General features: G+C 38.4%; 1 protein-coding gene and 1 long non-coding RNA gene across 2 annotated transcripts in view; one reads left to right on the top strand and one right to left on the bottom strand.

Moving 5' to 3' along the window:
* Nucleotides 1-14,332, top strand: part of LOC132487737 (uncharacterized) — a 79,374-nt gene that overhangs the window by 5,152 nt on the left and 59,890 nt on the right. The gene's annotated exons all lie outside the window — the stretch shown is intronic.
* PTER (phosphotriesterase related) overlaps nt 1-14,332 on the bottom strand; it is a 63,422-nt gene that overhangs the window by 12,871 nt on the left and 36,219 nt on the right. Inside the window, exon 3 of the mRNA XM_060095484.1 lies at nt 13,740-14,005. Coding sequence (XP_059951467.1) covers nt 13,740-14,005 — 266 coding nt within the window. The remainder of the gene's footprint in view (nt 1-13,739; nt 14,006-14,332) is intronic.

Genomic DNA, 14,332 nt, shown 5'->3' with positions numbered 1-14,332 from the left:
AAACACTGCTTGGCTCATCCAGGAAAAGCTTCATAGAGGACAAAATCTCTGGTGAGTTGGATATGGAAGAAAGACTCTGCCTAGTAGGTCAGAGAATAGGGTATTTCCACCAGACGGACTAGGTTGTGTGAGAAGCATGTAAGAACACTCAGCACAGGTTACTCAAAGTCACGGGCAGTGTGGCTTTAGCCCAGATTCTGCCTGTGCACCAGAGAGGGTGGGAGATGAGATGGAGAGATGGGTGGGGACCAGATGACCAAGATGTTTGGATTTTGTGCTGAAGGTGACACAGAACCACTGAAGGGTCGTAAATCAGGCTGGGGGAATGTAATCAGATGTGTGTTTGCAGAGATCCAGTTGATGGCAATTTGGAGGCTAGATTAGGGAGCAGACCTAAGGGAGCGGTTCCTGTGTGGAGACAATGACAGTCGTTCAGGTGACAATGAGGACCTGACTTAAGTGAACAACAGAGGAATAGATCAGAGGGGCTGTGTTTGGAGATCTTGGCGTGGTAGACAGGTTTTAACGTGTGGGGCTGCAGAGGGGAGGGGACTTTAGACTAACATCTGGGCGAATAATCCTGTCATTGACCAGAATAGGGCAAGAAGGAAGAGTAAGCAGTGGGACACGGTCCCCATAGTGACCGAAGTGTAGAAGGAGAATCAAGGGCCTGCCACGGGCAGTTCGTTAGATGTTGGCATCATTAAATGCTACCACGAGCATGGAAAGGGCAGGTTCTGAAACTCATAATGAACTGGTGAAATACTGATGCTGCATATTAACATGATTGCAGAAATGAAGAAACTAAAGCTTGGGTCTTTTAAGTGATCAAGAGCCCAGGAATTCCAGGAACTCCTAGGCTAGTGCACTTTCCATTATACTGTGCAGTGACTTTGTTGGAATTCATCAGCTACTCCAGTCTGTGAATTCCAGGGCCTGGAAGGTAAGCACTGTGAGTGTCGCTGTAGTTTGAGACTGGACTAGCTCAGGGCCTGACACATACAGAAGCACAGAATATCTTCAGTGCCAAAACTTATGAACTTGACCAAGTAATTAAAAAAATTTTTTTAACTTAAAAATACGATAATAAGGAGATGCTTATATATAACTGATTTATTTAAAACAATGTTTCATTTCAATGACTGATTATTATAAAAATTGTTTACCACAAAAGAACTCCAAAAAAATCCTGTCTCCTTCTTCACTGAATTTCTTAATTTAAAACCAATGAGTATTTGTACAGATAGTGTCATCTGGGATTCTTTATAATTTTATGAGAGTTCTTCAACAACTACTTAAAAGAATTATGAAACTCACCTAGAATTGTTGATGTAACAACATAAAATAACTTTTAAAATAGTTATAATGCAATGTTTAAAAGAAATTAATATATAAATTACTATAACCTAATAAATTCAATGTTAATATATAATTTTAAGACACTATTCACGTATATTTCTATACTATTAATGACAGTTGCAACTTACCTACAAAATCTGAAAAATTCTTAATTGATGAATTTCAATTAATTTATTTTTTAATGTCAAAAATAGAAACTGAATAGAATGAAGTAAGTTTTTAATGTACGGCCTAAACATCGTCTATGGCTAGAAAGTATAAGTTATTACTTCAATTAAATATTTACCAGGGGGCTTCCCTGGTGGCACAGTGGTTGAGAGTCCACCTGCCGATGCAGGGGACATGGGTTCGTGCCCCAGTCCGGGAGGATCCCACATGCCGCGGAGTGGCTGGGCCCATGAGCTATGGCCGCTGAGCCTGCGCGTCCGGAGCCTGTGCTCCGCAACGGGAGAGGCCACAACAGTGAGAGGCCCGCGTACCGCAAAAAAAAAAAAAAAAAAAATACCAGGAACTCTGGTTTCACACAAACTCAAAACCATCAATTCAGATGGTGCATTCACATTAATGTACTAGTTTATTCCCATATACGTAGGTATTTTAAAGATTCTTTTGTCTTTTTTAGAGGATTTTTTTGTGATAAAGCATTACTTTTATGGAACAGTCTTTTCAACTGTAGAGAGTAACTGGGAATGAAAAGCAATAGAAAAATAATTCAGATTGCAATGTATTTATTTTACATATTCCTCATTATCTATATTTGAACAGGCATCTTCCTCCCACGTGATTCAGTTCCCTTCTTGGATCTTTATTGTACAGAGATGTTTAGTGATGTCATAGGAGGGAATGACGTCACATTTTCAATATTATGACATAAGTGTAGGCTTGAGGAAAAGGAACAGATGGCTGCAAGAGAAAAAAACTCTTGTTTAAATTACACCAAAACCAGAAGTTGGCTCTGAATTGCGAAATGTAATTAAAACCTCATTTTAAAATGGATTTCACAGTTTATCCACCCTAGGAAGAGCTTTTTACCATATGAACTTTCCAGCTACCACAGAGCACAAAAGAGGTTGCGTTTTTCATGTAAGCGATACACAGTTCAAGGCATGATGGTACTGAGGAGAGTGAAGATAAATCTCATAGACATGGCAATCCTATTTGTTATAATGTCACATTTCATGGGAATGGTGTCAGAGTCATGAAAAATGTCTCTAGAAGAAAAAAATTACTTGTGGAAGCTTTTGGTGGGTATAATGTATTAGAGAGAATACAGGACTAGTGCCTTCGTTGCTCTTGAGATTGGGCTGATTCGCCCAAGTGTCTTTGTTAAAGAGTGCGATTTAGGATGCTCAACACATACCAATTACCAGCATAACTTAACTGCATTTTATTCGGCACTTTTAGGTATATTAAGTAGTTTTGCTCCATTTCAGTTTGTCCAGTATTTGCCTGGATTTTCTATTTCTTTTAAAGTAAGTTTTGCAATGAAAGGAAAACCATGATAAACGATAATCGGGGAAATCTGCCTAGCACATTAAGGGTTAAAACATGATTTTTCTTAATGCCTTTTGACAGATGAGCAAAAGACTGGAAGCTTAAATGACTTGCTGACGGTCACTTAGCAAGTAAGTGCTGGTGTCAGAAATAGAATCAGACACTGTGACCCCAGCACTCCCTCTTTCTCCATTGTCCCAGGCAGACATAGAATAGGCACTGCATTCATGAAAGAGTAGCTGTGGCCAATGTCACCACACGACATCACACTGAAATGTGTTCAAGGTTTGTGTTTCTTTGTCACTGAGTGCTCTCTATAAACTGATGTAGACTTAAAAAAAATTTTTATTGGAGTATAATTGACTTACAATGTTGTGTTAGTTTCTGCTGTACAGCAAAGTGAATCAGTTATACATATACATATATCCACTCGTTTTTAGATTCTTTTCCCATATAGGTCATTGCAGAGTATTGAGTAGAGTTCCCTGTGCTATACAGTAGGTCCTTATTAGTTATCTATTTTATATACTAGTGTGTATATGTCAGTCCCAATCTCCTGATTTATCCCTCCTCCCTTCCCCCCACCCTGGTAACCATAAGGTTTTTTTTTCTACATCTGTGACTCCATTTCTGTTTTGTAAATAAGTTCATTTGTACCATTTTTTTAGATTCCACATAGAAGTGATATCATATGGTATTTGTCTTTCTCTATCTGACTTACTTCACTCAGTATGACAACCTCTAGGTCCATCCATGTTGTGACAAATGGCATTATTTCATTCTTTCTGTGGCTGAGTAGTATTCCATTGTATATATGTACCATATCTTCTTTATCCATTCTTCTGTCGATGGGCATTTAGGTTGCTTCTGTGTCCTGGCTGTTGTGAATAGTGCTGCATTGAACATTGGAGTGCATGTATCTTTTCGAATTATGATTTTCTCTGGATATATGCCCAAAAGTTGGATTGCTGGATCATATGGCAACTCTATTTTTAGTTTTTTAAGGAACGTCCATACTGTTCTGCATAACAGTTGTATGAATTTCCATTCCCACCAACAGTGCAAGAGGGTTCCCTTTTCTCCACACCCTCTCTAGCATTTATTTGTAGCTTTTTCGATGATGGCCATTCTGACCATTGTGAGGTGATACCTCATTGTAGTTTTGATTTGCATTTCTCTAATAATTAGTGACGTTGAGCATCTTTTCATGTGGCTCTTGGCTACCTGTATGTCTTCTTTGAAGAAATGTCTGTTTAGATCTTTCACCCATTTTTTTTTTTTTTTTTTTTGCTGTACGCGGGCCTCTCACTGCTGTGGCCTCTCCCGTTGCGGAGCACAGGCTCCGGACACACAGGCCCCGCGGCCATGGCTCGCGGGCCCAGCCGCTCCGCGGCATGTGGGATCCTCCGGGATCGGGGCACGAACCCGTGTCCCCTGCATCGGCAGGCGGACTCTCAACCACTGCGCCACCAGGGAGGCCCTCACCCATTTTTTGATTGGGTTTTTTTGATATTTGATTGGGTTGTTTTTTGATATTGATCATGAGCTGTTTGTATATTTTGTAAATTAACCCCTTGTCTGTCGATTCATTTGCAAATATTTTCTCCCATTCTGTGGATTGTAGTGTAGATTTTTATGTAAAATTTAGCTACAGTCATACCTAATTCTATACCAGTAGCCATGATGGTATGTTTAAAAACATCTAGTTTTTCTTATATTTTCCTGTCTCATGCCATACGGGTAACAGAAGAAATGTCAGTGGGTATTAGGAAATGAGAAAAGGGCAGTGTTACTAGTAAATATTCTCTCTTAACAATTCTCATGTGCTTCTCAGGCCCCTATTTTGTTGCCTGAATTAATGTCTTTAATTTCTCACTCCATAGTTGGATCTGAGCTGATATGACTAAGTAAGTTGTCTTTACTATATATAACGTGTACAAAGTATATACTCCACAAGGCATACTCATCCCTCTCACCACATACTGTGCATTTTGCACATAATGCATGCATACGCACAATCCTAACAATAAACTGTTAAGAAATACAGCACTGTGTGCAGAGGATTCTAAGTGTTATAAACCATTTCATGTGCAAAACATTCCAATTGTTCTTTTTTTTTTTAAGTACCTTCATGCTACTTAAATATATAAAAATATTTTGGTCCGTTTTAAGTTTGCCAAACTTTTGCCTGGAATTGTTTTTGGATGGTTTCAAATTAATTCATTAGTATTCACAGGAATTAGAACTGTACAGTTCAAAGGATACCAGATGATTATTTTTTGGTGCCTTTACAAAGACACCCTTAAGGTTAAGTCACCATAATTACAATGAAGTAATCATGTTGAAGGCAGAAGATGGGTCTTGTTCCGTGCTACATCCTAGTGTCAGGTATATGGTAATTAGGCACTTCACAAATATTTGTTGAATAAATGAATAAATGAAGTGATTTTCCACTCACTTACTTTATCTAATTAAGAGCATGAAAAAAAATGTATCTAAATTGTGTCCTTTAAGAAGGTGGGCGAATTTGGCCTGGATAATCAGGGGTAAAGAGCCCATCCACTGCAATCTGCCTTCTCCTCTTTCAGAAACCCTTGGGTCAAATTCCTCTACCTTCCACAGGGAGAAGTTTTCAAAGAGAGAGATGTGCTATATTCCTGCACTTAATTAGCATTGTGCCTCTAATCAAACTCTAGGCCCTGGATTTCCATTAAAGCCCTTTGGTTTGTTAAATCGATAAGTAGAAGAAAGATTGAGGCATAGCACCTGTCTTTGGCCGTCCCAGTGGCTCCGAGTTTGATCAGAAAATAGTACCCAGCCATGTTGCTTTACCCAACTTTCCTTGGTGATGACAGAATTTTGCTGTCATAAAAATACCTACAGCTACTCTATAGTACATTGCAGAGAAAATTCCTTGGAGGCGGATGGCAAAAAGACTCTCCATGGGTTATCTTCTTCAATCCCATATACCCTGTGTCAAACCAGGGGCAGAGGCAGTGCTGTGATTATATGCCACCTGGAAATGTGGCTAGAGTTTTAACAGGTAGTCAAGTTTTAATACGTGATTAAAAGGCATAAAGCCTTTGTGGATTAAAAGCCCAAACAGGAACACATAAGTGCTGGTGTTATTTTTCGACAAATGTTGACTTTGGGCGGCTATAACTGTCAAGGGCAGCCCCCTACAATGTTCCCTCGGGTTACATCCACCACAGTCCACAGGCACTTCCACAGGCCTGTATTTCTTAAAGAGAACAGATGGTTAGGGGAGGGGCCCAGACACAGAAGCAGATTTATCTTGTCAGGCTGTTCTCTCCAGGCAAATGACCTGAAGCAGGTCACAAGTGGTCACATGACAACAGTGTGGTTCAGAGGTGTCCTAAGGTGCTGGCCATTCATTAACTCTTCCCTCTCAGGGTCTCAACTGCTTCTTTTGGATAGGCATATAGCAGTTTTGTTGTTGTTGTTTTATGTGTGTGTGCATGTATTTTAAGGTAAAATGCCTTATTATGAATGCTAGTGAAGATTTATATATCTTTAAAAATATTTAATTGTTGGTACTTCCCTGGTGGCGCAGTGGATAAGACTCCATGCTCCCAATGCAGGGGGCCTGGGTTCAATCCCTGGTCAGGAAACCAGACCCCACATGCACGCTGCAACTGAGAGTTCACATGCCACGACTAAGGAGCCTGCATACCGCAACAAGGGAGCCCTGGAGGCACAACTAAGGAGCCCACCTGCCAGTGCAACCAAATAATTAAATTAGAAAAAAAAAGATTAGAAAAACTTTTTAAAAATTTAATTGCATCAATGGATTGTGGACACCTGGAGATATTTTATTTTGTATTCTCAAATGATAGAAATCCTACCTTTAGGGGGATGAATGAACAGTTTTACAGGTAGTCAAGGCTGAGCGGCAGTCCGGCTAGAAAGCCCAGTGTCCTAAAAAGAGTTGCAGGACAGACCAGCATCTTACCTTGCTTCCCACGGTCACAGCAGCCTGTGGGTTCAGAACCTTCTCTTTCAAGCCTAAAAATTCTTGTTGTTTTCCTGGAGGCCTTGTTTTCAGGATGCTCTTCTTTTTGTGTGTTGTATGTGCATTTTGTTGCATGAAATACATGTTCTTTTGTGATTTGTCCCCATTATAGAAGCTGAAGTCCTTGCCGTTTCAGTACAGGTCAGATTGTGTGTGCAGCCCAGCAGACCTCAGAGAGTCTGTGAAAGGCTGACCTAGTCAAACGCCAGCCTGGCAACTGTCTTGCTGTGAACACTCACATCAAAAAGCTAAAGTTGCCTGCCTCTGCCTCCCTGATTTTTTTTTTCTGTTACTTTATTTGGGTTGTTTTTCCCAATGCACTCCTTTTTCTAAAGCCATTTTCCCTAGCTGCCTGTCCTCTGAAACGTTCATACTTCTAGGTATAGTATTTCAGGCCTGGAACCCTGAATAATTCATAATATAGGGACAGGATGGGTGGCTGTTCTAGAATTGGTCTCAGGATTTTCTAGGATGCTCTTGAGTTTGTCTGATGTCAGTTCGAGCTCCCCATTCCATCCTGGGCCATTTTAAAAGGAGGCATTGAAATGGCAGCCAGTGAATCTCATATACTGTAGCTTTATTGTTTAAAAGAAAATACATATACATATGTGTATATATATTTTATGTACCTATACATGTTTGATTTTATGAGCAAGGAGTAAACATACACACACACACACACACACACACACACACGTAGAGTTTGACGTTATGAACAAGGAAGTCCTGCTGTTGTAGAAGTTAACGTTTATTTCACAATTTTCAATGAAAGGTTATGTTCTATTAATGCCAGGCCTCGTTTTCTCACTTACCTACATGTCTAAGTATAAACAAATAGAGTTAGAAAGATTCTTCTTTAAGAATTAGTATGAGCCAGTTCAAGCAGTAGGGCAGGCTAAACGTTCACAGGATACCTTGCCAACATAGTACATGTAAAATAATGAATAAAATGAAAGGGGACAAAATATCATATTTTTAAATGCCTGGCTAAGCTGGTAGGAAAGTAAAGGACTTGTTCAGGGGGCAGAAACAAAAGAGAGAGCAGAGAAAATAAGGAGTAAGGGGTGACCTAGAGCAGCCGTTTGCCTGTTTTTTTTTTTTATTGAGGTATAATTGATGTACAATATTATGTAAGTTTCTGGTATACAACATAGTGATTCACAATTTTCAAAGCTTATATTCCATTTTTAGTTATTATAAAATATTGACTATATTCCCTGTGTTGTACAATATATCCTTGTGGCTTATTTATTTTATACATAGTAGTTTGTACCTCTTAATCCCCTTCTGCTATCTTGCCCATCCCCTCTCCCTCTCCCCACTGGTAACCACTAGTTTGTTCTCTGTATCTGTGAGTCTGTTTCCTCTTTTGTTATATTCACTAGTTTGTTGTATTTTTTAGGTTCCACATATAAGTGATATCATACAGTATTTGTCTTTCTCTGTCTATTTCATTAGCATAATACCCTCCAAATCTATCCATGTTGTTGCAAATGGCAAAATTTCATTCTTTTTTACGGTTGAGTAGTATTCCATTGCTTATAGACATCACATCTTCTTTATCCATTTATCTGTTGATGGGCACTTAGGTTGCTTCCGTATCTTGGCAATTGTAAATATGCTGCTGTGAACACTGCGGTGCACGTATCTTTTTGAATCAGTGTTTTTGGCTTTTTTGGATATATATCTAGGAGTGAAATTGCTGGGTCATATACTAGTTCTATTTTTAGTTTTTTGAGAAAACTCCATACTGTTTTCCACATGACTGAACCAACTTACACTCCCACCAACAGTGTACAAGGGATCCCTTTTCTCCACATCCTCACCAACATTTGTTATTTGTGTTCTTTTTGATGGTGGCCATTCTGACAGGTGTGAGGTGATATCTCATTGTGGTTTTAATTTGCATTTTCCTGACGATTAACGATACTGAGCATCTTTTCATGACCATCTGTATGTCTTCTTTGGAAAAATGTCTATTTAGGTCTTCTGCCCATTTTGTAATTGGGTTGTTTTTTTTGATGCCTGGGGGGGTTTAAAGGACGAAGTGAGAAAAAACTGGGGCTGAATAGAAATAAATCAGAGACATAGCCTCTGCCAGCACAAGAAGGGAGTACTCCTCTCACCCAAAAACAACACCCATGTGGGTGGACTCAGTGCCAATCTGGCCCACAGAAGGAGTCTTTGGAGATTATATGTCTTCCTCAGTCTTGTCTTCTGGTGGAGGGGAGGCAGTTGGGAAAAAAGTCTTCCATGAGAATCTATAACCACAAACCTGCACTTACTGAGTTTAGGGGCCAGAATTCATAGCACCTGTGTGGTTCTAAAACCCTCAAATGCTTAAACAGTCACAAAAAGAGAAATACGGTATGATTCCACTTGTATGAGGTACCTGTAGTCACATTCGTAGAGACAGACAATCGAATGGCGGTTGCCGTGGGCCAGGGATGGGGGGATGGGGAGTTGATGGTCAATGGCTATAGAATTTCAGTTGTGCAAATGAAGAGAGTTCTAGATATCAGTTGCCCAACAATGTGAATGTACTGAACACAACCAAACTTGACATTTCAAAATGGTGAAGATGGTAAATTTTATGTTATGTGTATTTTACCACAGTAAAAATTGTCTTTTAATTTTTAAAAATTTAAAGTAGTCTCAGGTTGGTAATGCCCCCTGACTGCCTATAAGAAACAAACATAGCAAACAAACAAAAGGCCAGGAAAAGACCCTCCAACCCAGGATTTGTAATAATTTCCAAGGAATCTAAGATCACAGTAATAGTTTACAAGGAAATAATGAATGAGGGCCAGAAGGACCAACAAACTATACACTCAGAATAAAAAGACAGTGGGAATTAGATTTATTAGGTGCAAGGTTAACATGGTATGCTTAATTTTTTTTAAAGATGAAGCTGAAAGCATGTTGAAGGAGAAAGAAATTATCAAAATTAACCAAGGAGATTTGAAAAGTAACCAAATAGAACTTACAGAAGAAAAAATAAAAACTATAGTTCTTAATATTATAAACCAAATTGATAGACTAAGCAGCAGGTTGATTCCACTGGAGAGAGAAGGAGTAAATAGGAAGATGAAACTGAAGAAATTACAGCTCAAAGATGCAAATGGATGGAAGTATGAAGTGCAGGTATTAAGATCCTACCTATATCAACTTATAGTTTACAATGTAAATAATCTGGAAATATGGGTGAGGCAATATTTGAAGAGACAATGGCTGAGATTTTCCAGAAACAATGAAAAATACCCTCCTACTGAGGAATTCCAAGCATACAAAATAAAAAAAAAATTCACACTGAGATAGATCATAGGGAAAATACAGAATACCAGAGACAAAGATGCTAAAAGTCATCAGAAAAAAAAAGACAGGTTACTTCAAAGGAAGCACAATTACTTTGAGCTGATATAACAGCAATAATACATGTCAGATAAAAATGGAAAGGGCTTGGAAAGAATAACTTTTAAATAGAATTATCTATTCTAATTCACTATTATACATTATCTATTATATTAAATGATCTCTTATGAATGAAGGAATAAATGCATTTGCAGACACATGAAATCTAAGCATTTATTACCAAAACAGACCCTCAGTAAAGGAACTTCAAATGATGTACCTCAGGAAATAAGTAATAATTTAAGGATAAAGGTATGAGATGTGAGAGGAAATGATAAGCAAAGAAAAAAAGCAAAAAAGTTAATCTAAATCTACATTAACCATGTTTTTTAATAATAAAATAATGTCTTATCACTGGGATTAAAAAATATCAAGTAGGGAATTCCCTGGTGGTCCAGTGGTTAGGACTCCACGCTTTCACTGCCAAGGGCCTGGGTTTGGTCCCCAGTCGGGGAACTAGGATCCCACAAGCCGTGCGGTGTGGCCAAAAAAAAAAAAAAAAAAAAAAATCAGGTAGACCCCACATCCTGGAAAATATAGCCTATGACTTAGATGGTGAGTAACTGAGGTTTCTAAAGTTCTTGTATTACTAGGAAGGAAGGAAGGTAAAATTGTTTACTATATTTTAAAATGTTTAAATTTGATGTGTTAACTATACATGTTAAATTTTCTACTATAACTACTAATAGGATATAAATCGTACACATACCTTCCAAAGAAGTAAAGAGGAAAAATAGAATATGGAGGTGAAAAAAAAGCCAATAAAAAGAAATCAAGAAATTTTAATGATAACTATGATAAAAAAATGAAATAAGCATATCAGTAAACATAGTCAATGCAAATAAACTGAATTTAGCATATAAAAAAAGAGAATGACTGGGTAAAACTCCAAACCCAGCCATATGCTTTTTATACAAGACACATGTAAATTATAAAGACAAACACAAAAAGATTGGTACAGTCACATTAACATCAGATAAAACAGCTTTTAAAACACTAGTACTGGGCTTCCCTGCTGGCGCAGTGGTTAAGAATGCACCTGCCAATGCAGGGGACATGGGTTTGAGCCCTGGTCCGGGAAGATCCCACATGCCGTGGAGCAACTAAGCCTGTGTGCCACAGCTACTGAGCCTGTGCTCTAGAGCCCACGAGCCACAACTACTGAGCCTGTGTGCCACAACTACTGAAGCCCACGTGCCTAGAGTCTGTGCTCTGCAAGGAGAGAAGCCACCGCACCTCAACGAAGAGTAACCCCCGCTCACCTCAACTAGAGAAAGCCCACGTGCAGCAATGAAGACCCAACGCAGCCAAAAATAAATAGAATAAATAAATTTATTTAAAAAATAAAAATAAAAAAAATAAAACACTAGTACTTACATTGCGAGGTAAAGCAGCTCCATATATGTTGATATAAGTTTCAATTCATCAGGAAGAGATAATAATTTGTATGCATGTGATAACATAGCTTCAAAATATATGAAGTGAAAACTGAAATATGTACAAACAGAAACTAAAAATCCACCATGAGAGATTTTAACATACTTCTCATAGCAACCAATAGATCAAGCAGTCAGAAAATCAGTAGAAATATAGAATATTTGAACACCATGATTAACAGCTGTAGTCTAAGGGGTATATAGAGAGGATTTATATAATAACAGCAGAATGCAATGTTTTCAAGAACTTAATAAATATTTAAAAAATTTTTAAATATATATTATCTATACTCTTTTGTATGCCTGATATACTTCACACTGTTTAAAAAGTATCAAAAATCATCCTTATTGATTAAAGGTGCTACATATATTCCATATCATACAAAAGTATATTATCAAATACATTATTTTAAATTCAAATGAAGCTACCCAAGATCGCAGAGCAAATGGTAGAGGCAAGATTTAAAAGCACATGTCTCTGGGTCCAAAGATTCTATTCTTCATACTGCGACGCACTACCTCTGTGACCAGTATCCAGAAACATCCCTCTGTTTTATCAGTACAACCAGAAGATTCCTGAAGATAGCCAAGTATTGATCTCAATAGCAACCCAGCTGCCAGGACAACTGCCTTTACCTTGATGTCCCTCAGGTTCCCCGTTAACACTGGTTTCTCTGTTCTGCCACAATTATAATATGTTTTATTTTTTATCTGCACAGGATTTTACAGTATTTTTATTAAGATGAAGCATTTTACCAATACGTTCTGTAGGAGCATTAGTTTATTAAATAGCAGACTGTCAGGTCTGATGATCAGGATTTATCAGTCTGCTAATATGGCTGTATTCCACTTTGCAAGATAGAATTAATTGTAACGTATTATTAGTCTCATTGGTACCGTGTTAATTCTTTTATCAATTCAATGTAAAGGCCGATGTCTAGCCTTTGCAGCATTGTTAGGCTTCTTCATACAAATAACTGCAGCCAACGTCTGTTTATATAGTCAGTTATTTTGCTGAGCCCTACAGGTCTAATACAATATGAGGGGGTTGAGTGGTGGACCTCAGAAAGACATGTCCATGTTTCAGCCCTGTCAATCTCTGAAAGTGACCCTATTTGGAAAAAGGGTCTTTGCAGACATAATTGTGTTAAGGATCTTGAGATGAGATCATTCTGGATGATCTGGGTGGGCACTAAATCTAATGACAAGTGTCCTCATAAGAAGCAAAAGAGGAGACACAGACAAGCAGAAGGAGGCCATGTGAAGGCAGCAGAAATTGAAGTTAGGCTACAAGCCAAGGAAAGCCTGGAACAACCAGACACTAGACGAGGCAAGGATCCCTCCTCCTGTAGATCCCTAGAGGAAGCACAGCCCTGCCAACACCTTGATTCCAGACTTCTGGCCTCCAGAGCTGTCAGAGAATACATTTCTATTGTTTGAGGCCTCCCAGTTTCTTATAATTTGTTACAGAAGCCATAGGAAACTAAGACATAATACAGCCAAACAAATACTATACGTATTACTACTATTTTTTTAGCCGTGCATTTTCCAAAATTAAGATGATTCAAACCACCAGTCACAACAACACACCTCAACATTTCTATGCGTTTATTCTCAGGGTGAAAGCCATTCAATTCCCCTTCCCTTTATATTTGCAGATAAATTTATCACTCTTAACTACTGGCAAATACTGAGCATGTGGAATTGGCACCAACTGTGACATCATACCCTGAGACAAAGTGGGGACACCAACTGTGAAGCATCATGAAAGATTAAGTAAATTAAAAGAAATGCCTTATGCAAAATACCTAGGATACTGACACAGGGTAGGGACACAAAAATGGCACTGGGGATTTTTATTAACGTCTATGGTAAAACTTTATAAATACTATCTTCCAAGTAGTTAGTAGTTTTTTTCTAGTGCTTTATGGATCTGGTGATTTTACTTATTTGATCATTCATGAATCTTGTGATGGTTTGCACTAGTTGGCAGATGGTCTGCTTACCTATCAAGGTGTGACATAACCGTTTTGGAGATGTCTGCTCCAGCTTCTTGCAGCACTCGGATAATCTGAAATGGTGCACTTGGATTCCTTCCCGGGTGAACAATAACAGGACAGCCGAGCTGAGCCTGAGCGTGAGCTGTTGCCAGTAGAACCTTTCTTTCACTCTCAGTCAGAGGCCAGGAGCAACCAATTTCCCCAATAACGCCACACTTGATACTGGTTCCATCAGCTCCATGGAGAATGTCATTAACAAGGACATCGGTTAGCTAAGGAAGAGAATGAAAATTGATAGACTGGATTTTATCAACACAGAGTCACCACAGTATGTGCATGAATGTAGTCATTCGGTCACTCATTCTTTTAAAAATGTATCCAACATCCATTCAGTTAGTATTGGTCAATGAGAAAGGCGTTTTACTGACCAACTCTCAAATTCAACAAGTTACTGTAAAAGAATTTGAAAAAGAATGGATACATGTGTATGTAGAACTGAATCCCTTTGCTGTACATCTGAAACTAACACAATATTGTTAATCAACACTACTCCAATATAAAATAAACATTAAAAAAATATCAAAACAACAAGTTACTCT

This window comes from Mesoplodon densirostris, chromosome 4 (genome assembly GCF_025265405.1).
Source record: "Mesoplodon densirostris isolate mMesDen1 chromosome 4, mMesDen1 primary haplotype, whole genome shotgun sequence".
NCBI classification, from domain to species: Eukaryota; Metazoa; Chordata; class Mammalia; order Artiodactyla; family Ziphiidae; genus Mesoplodon; species Mesoplodon densirostris.
The sequence above is the reverse complement of the archived record's forward strand: the minus strand, read 5'-3'. Positions and strand labels throughout refer to the sequence as shown.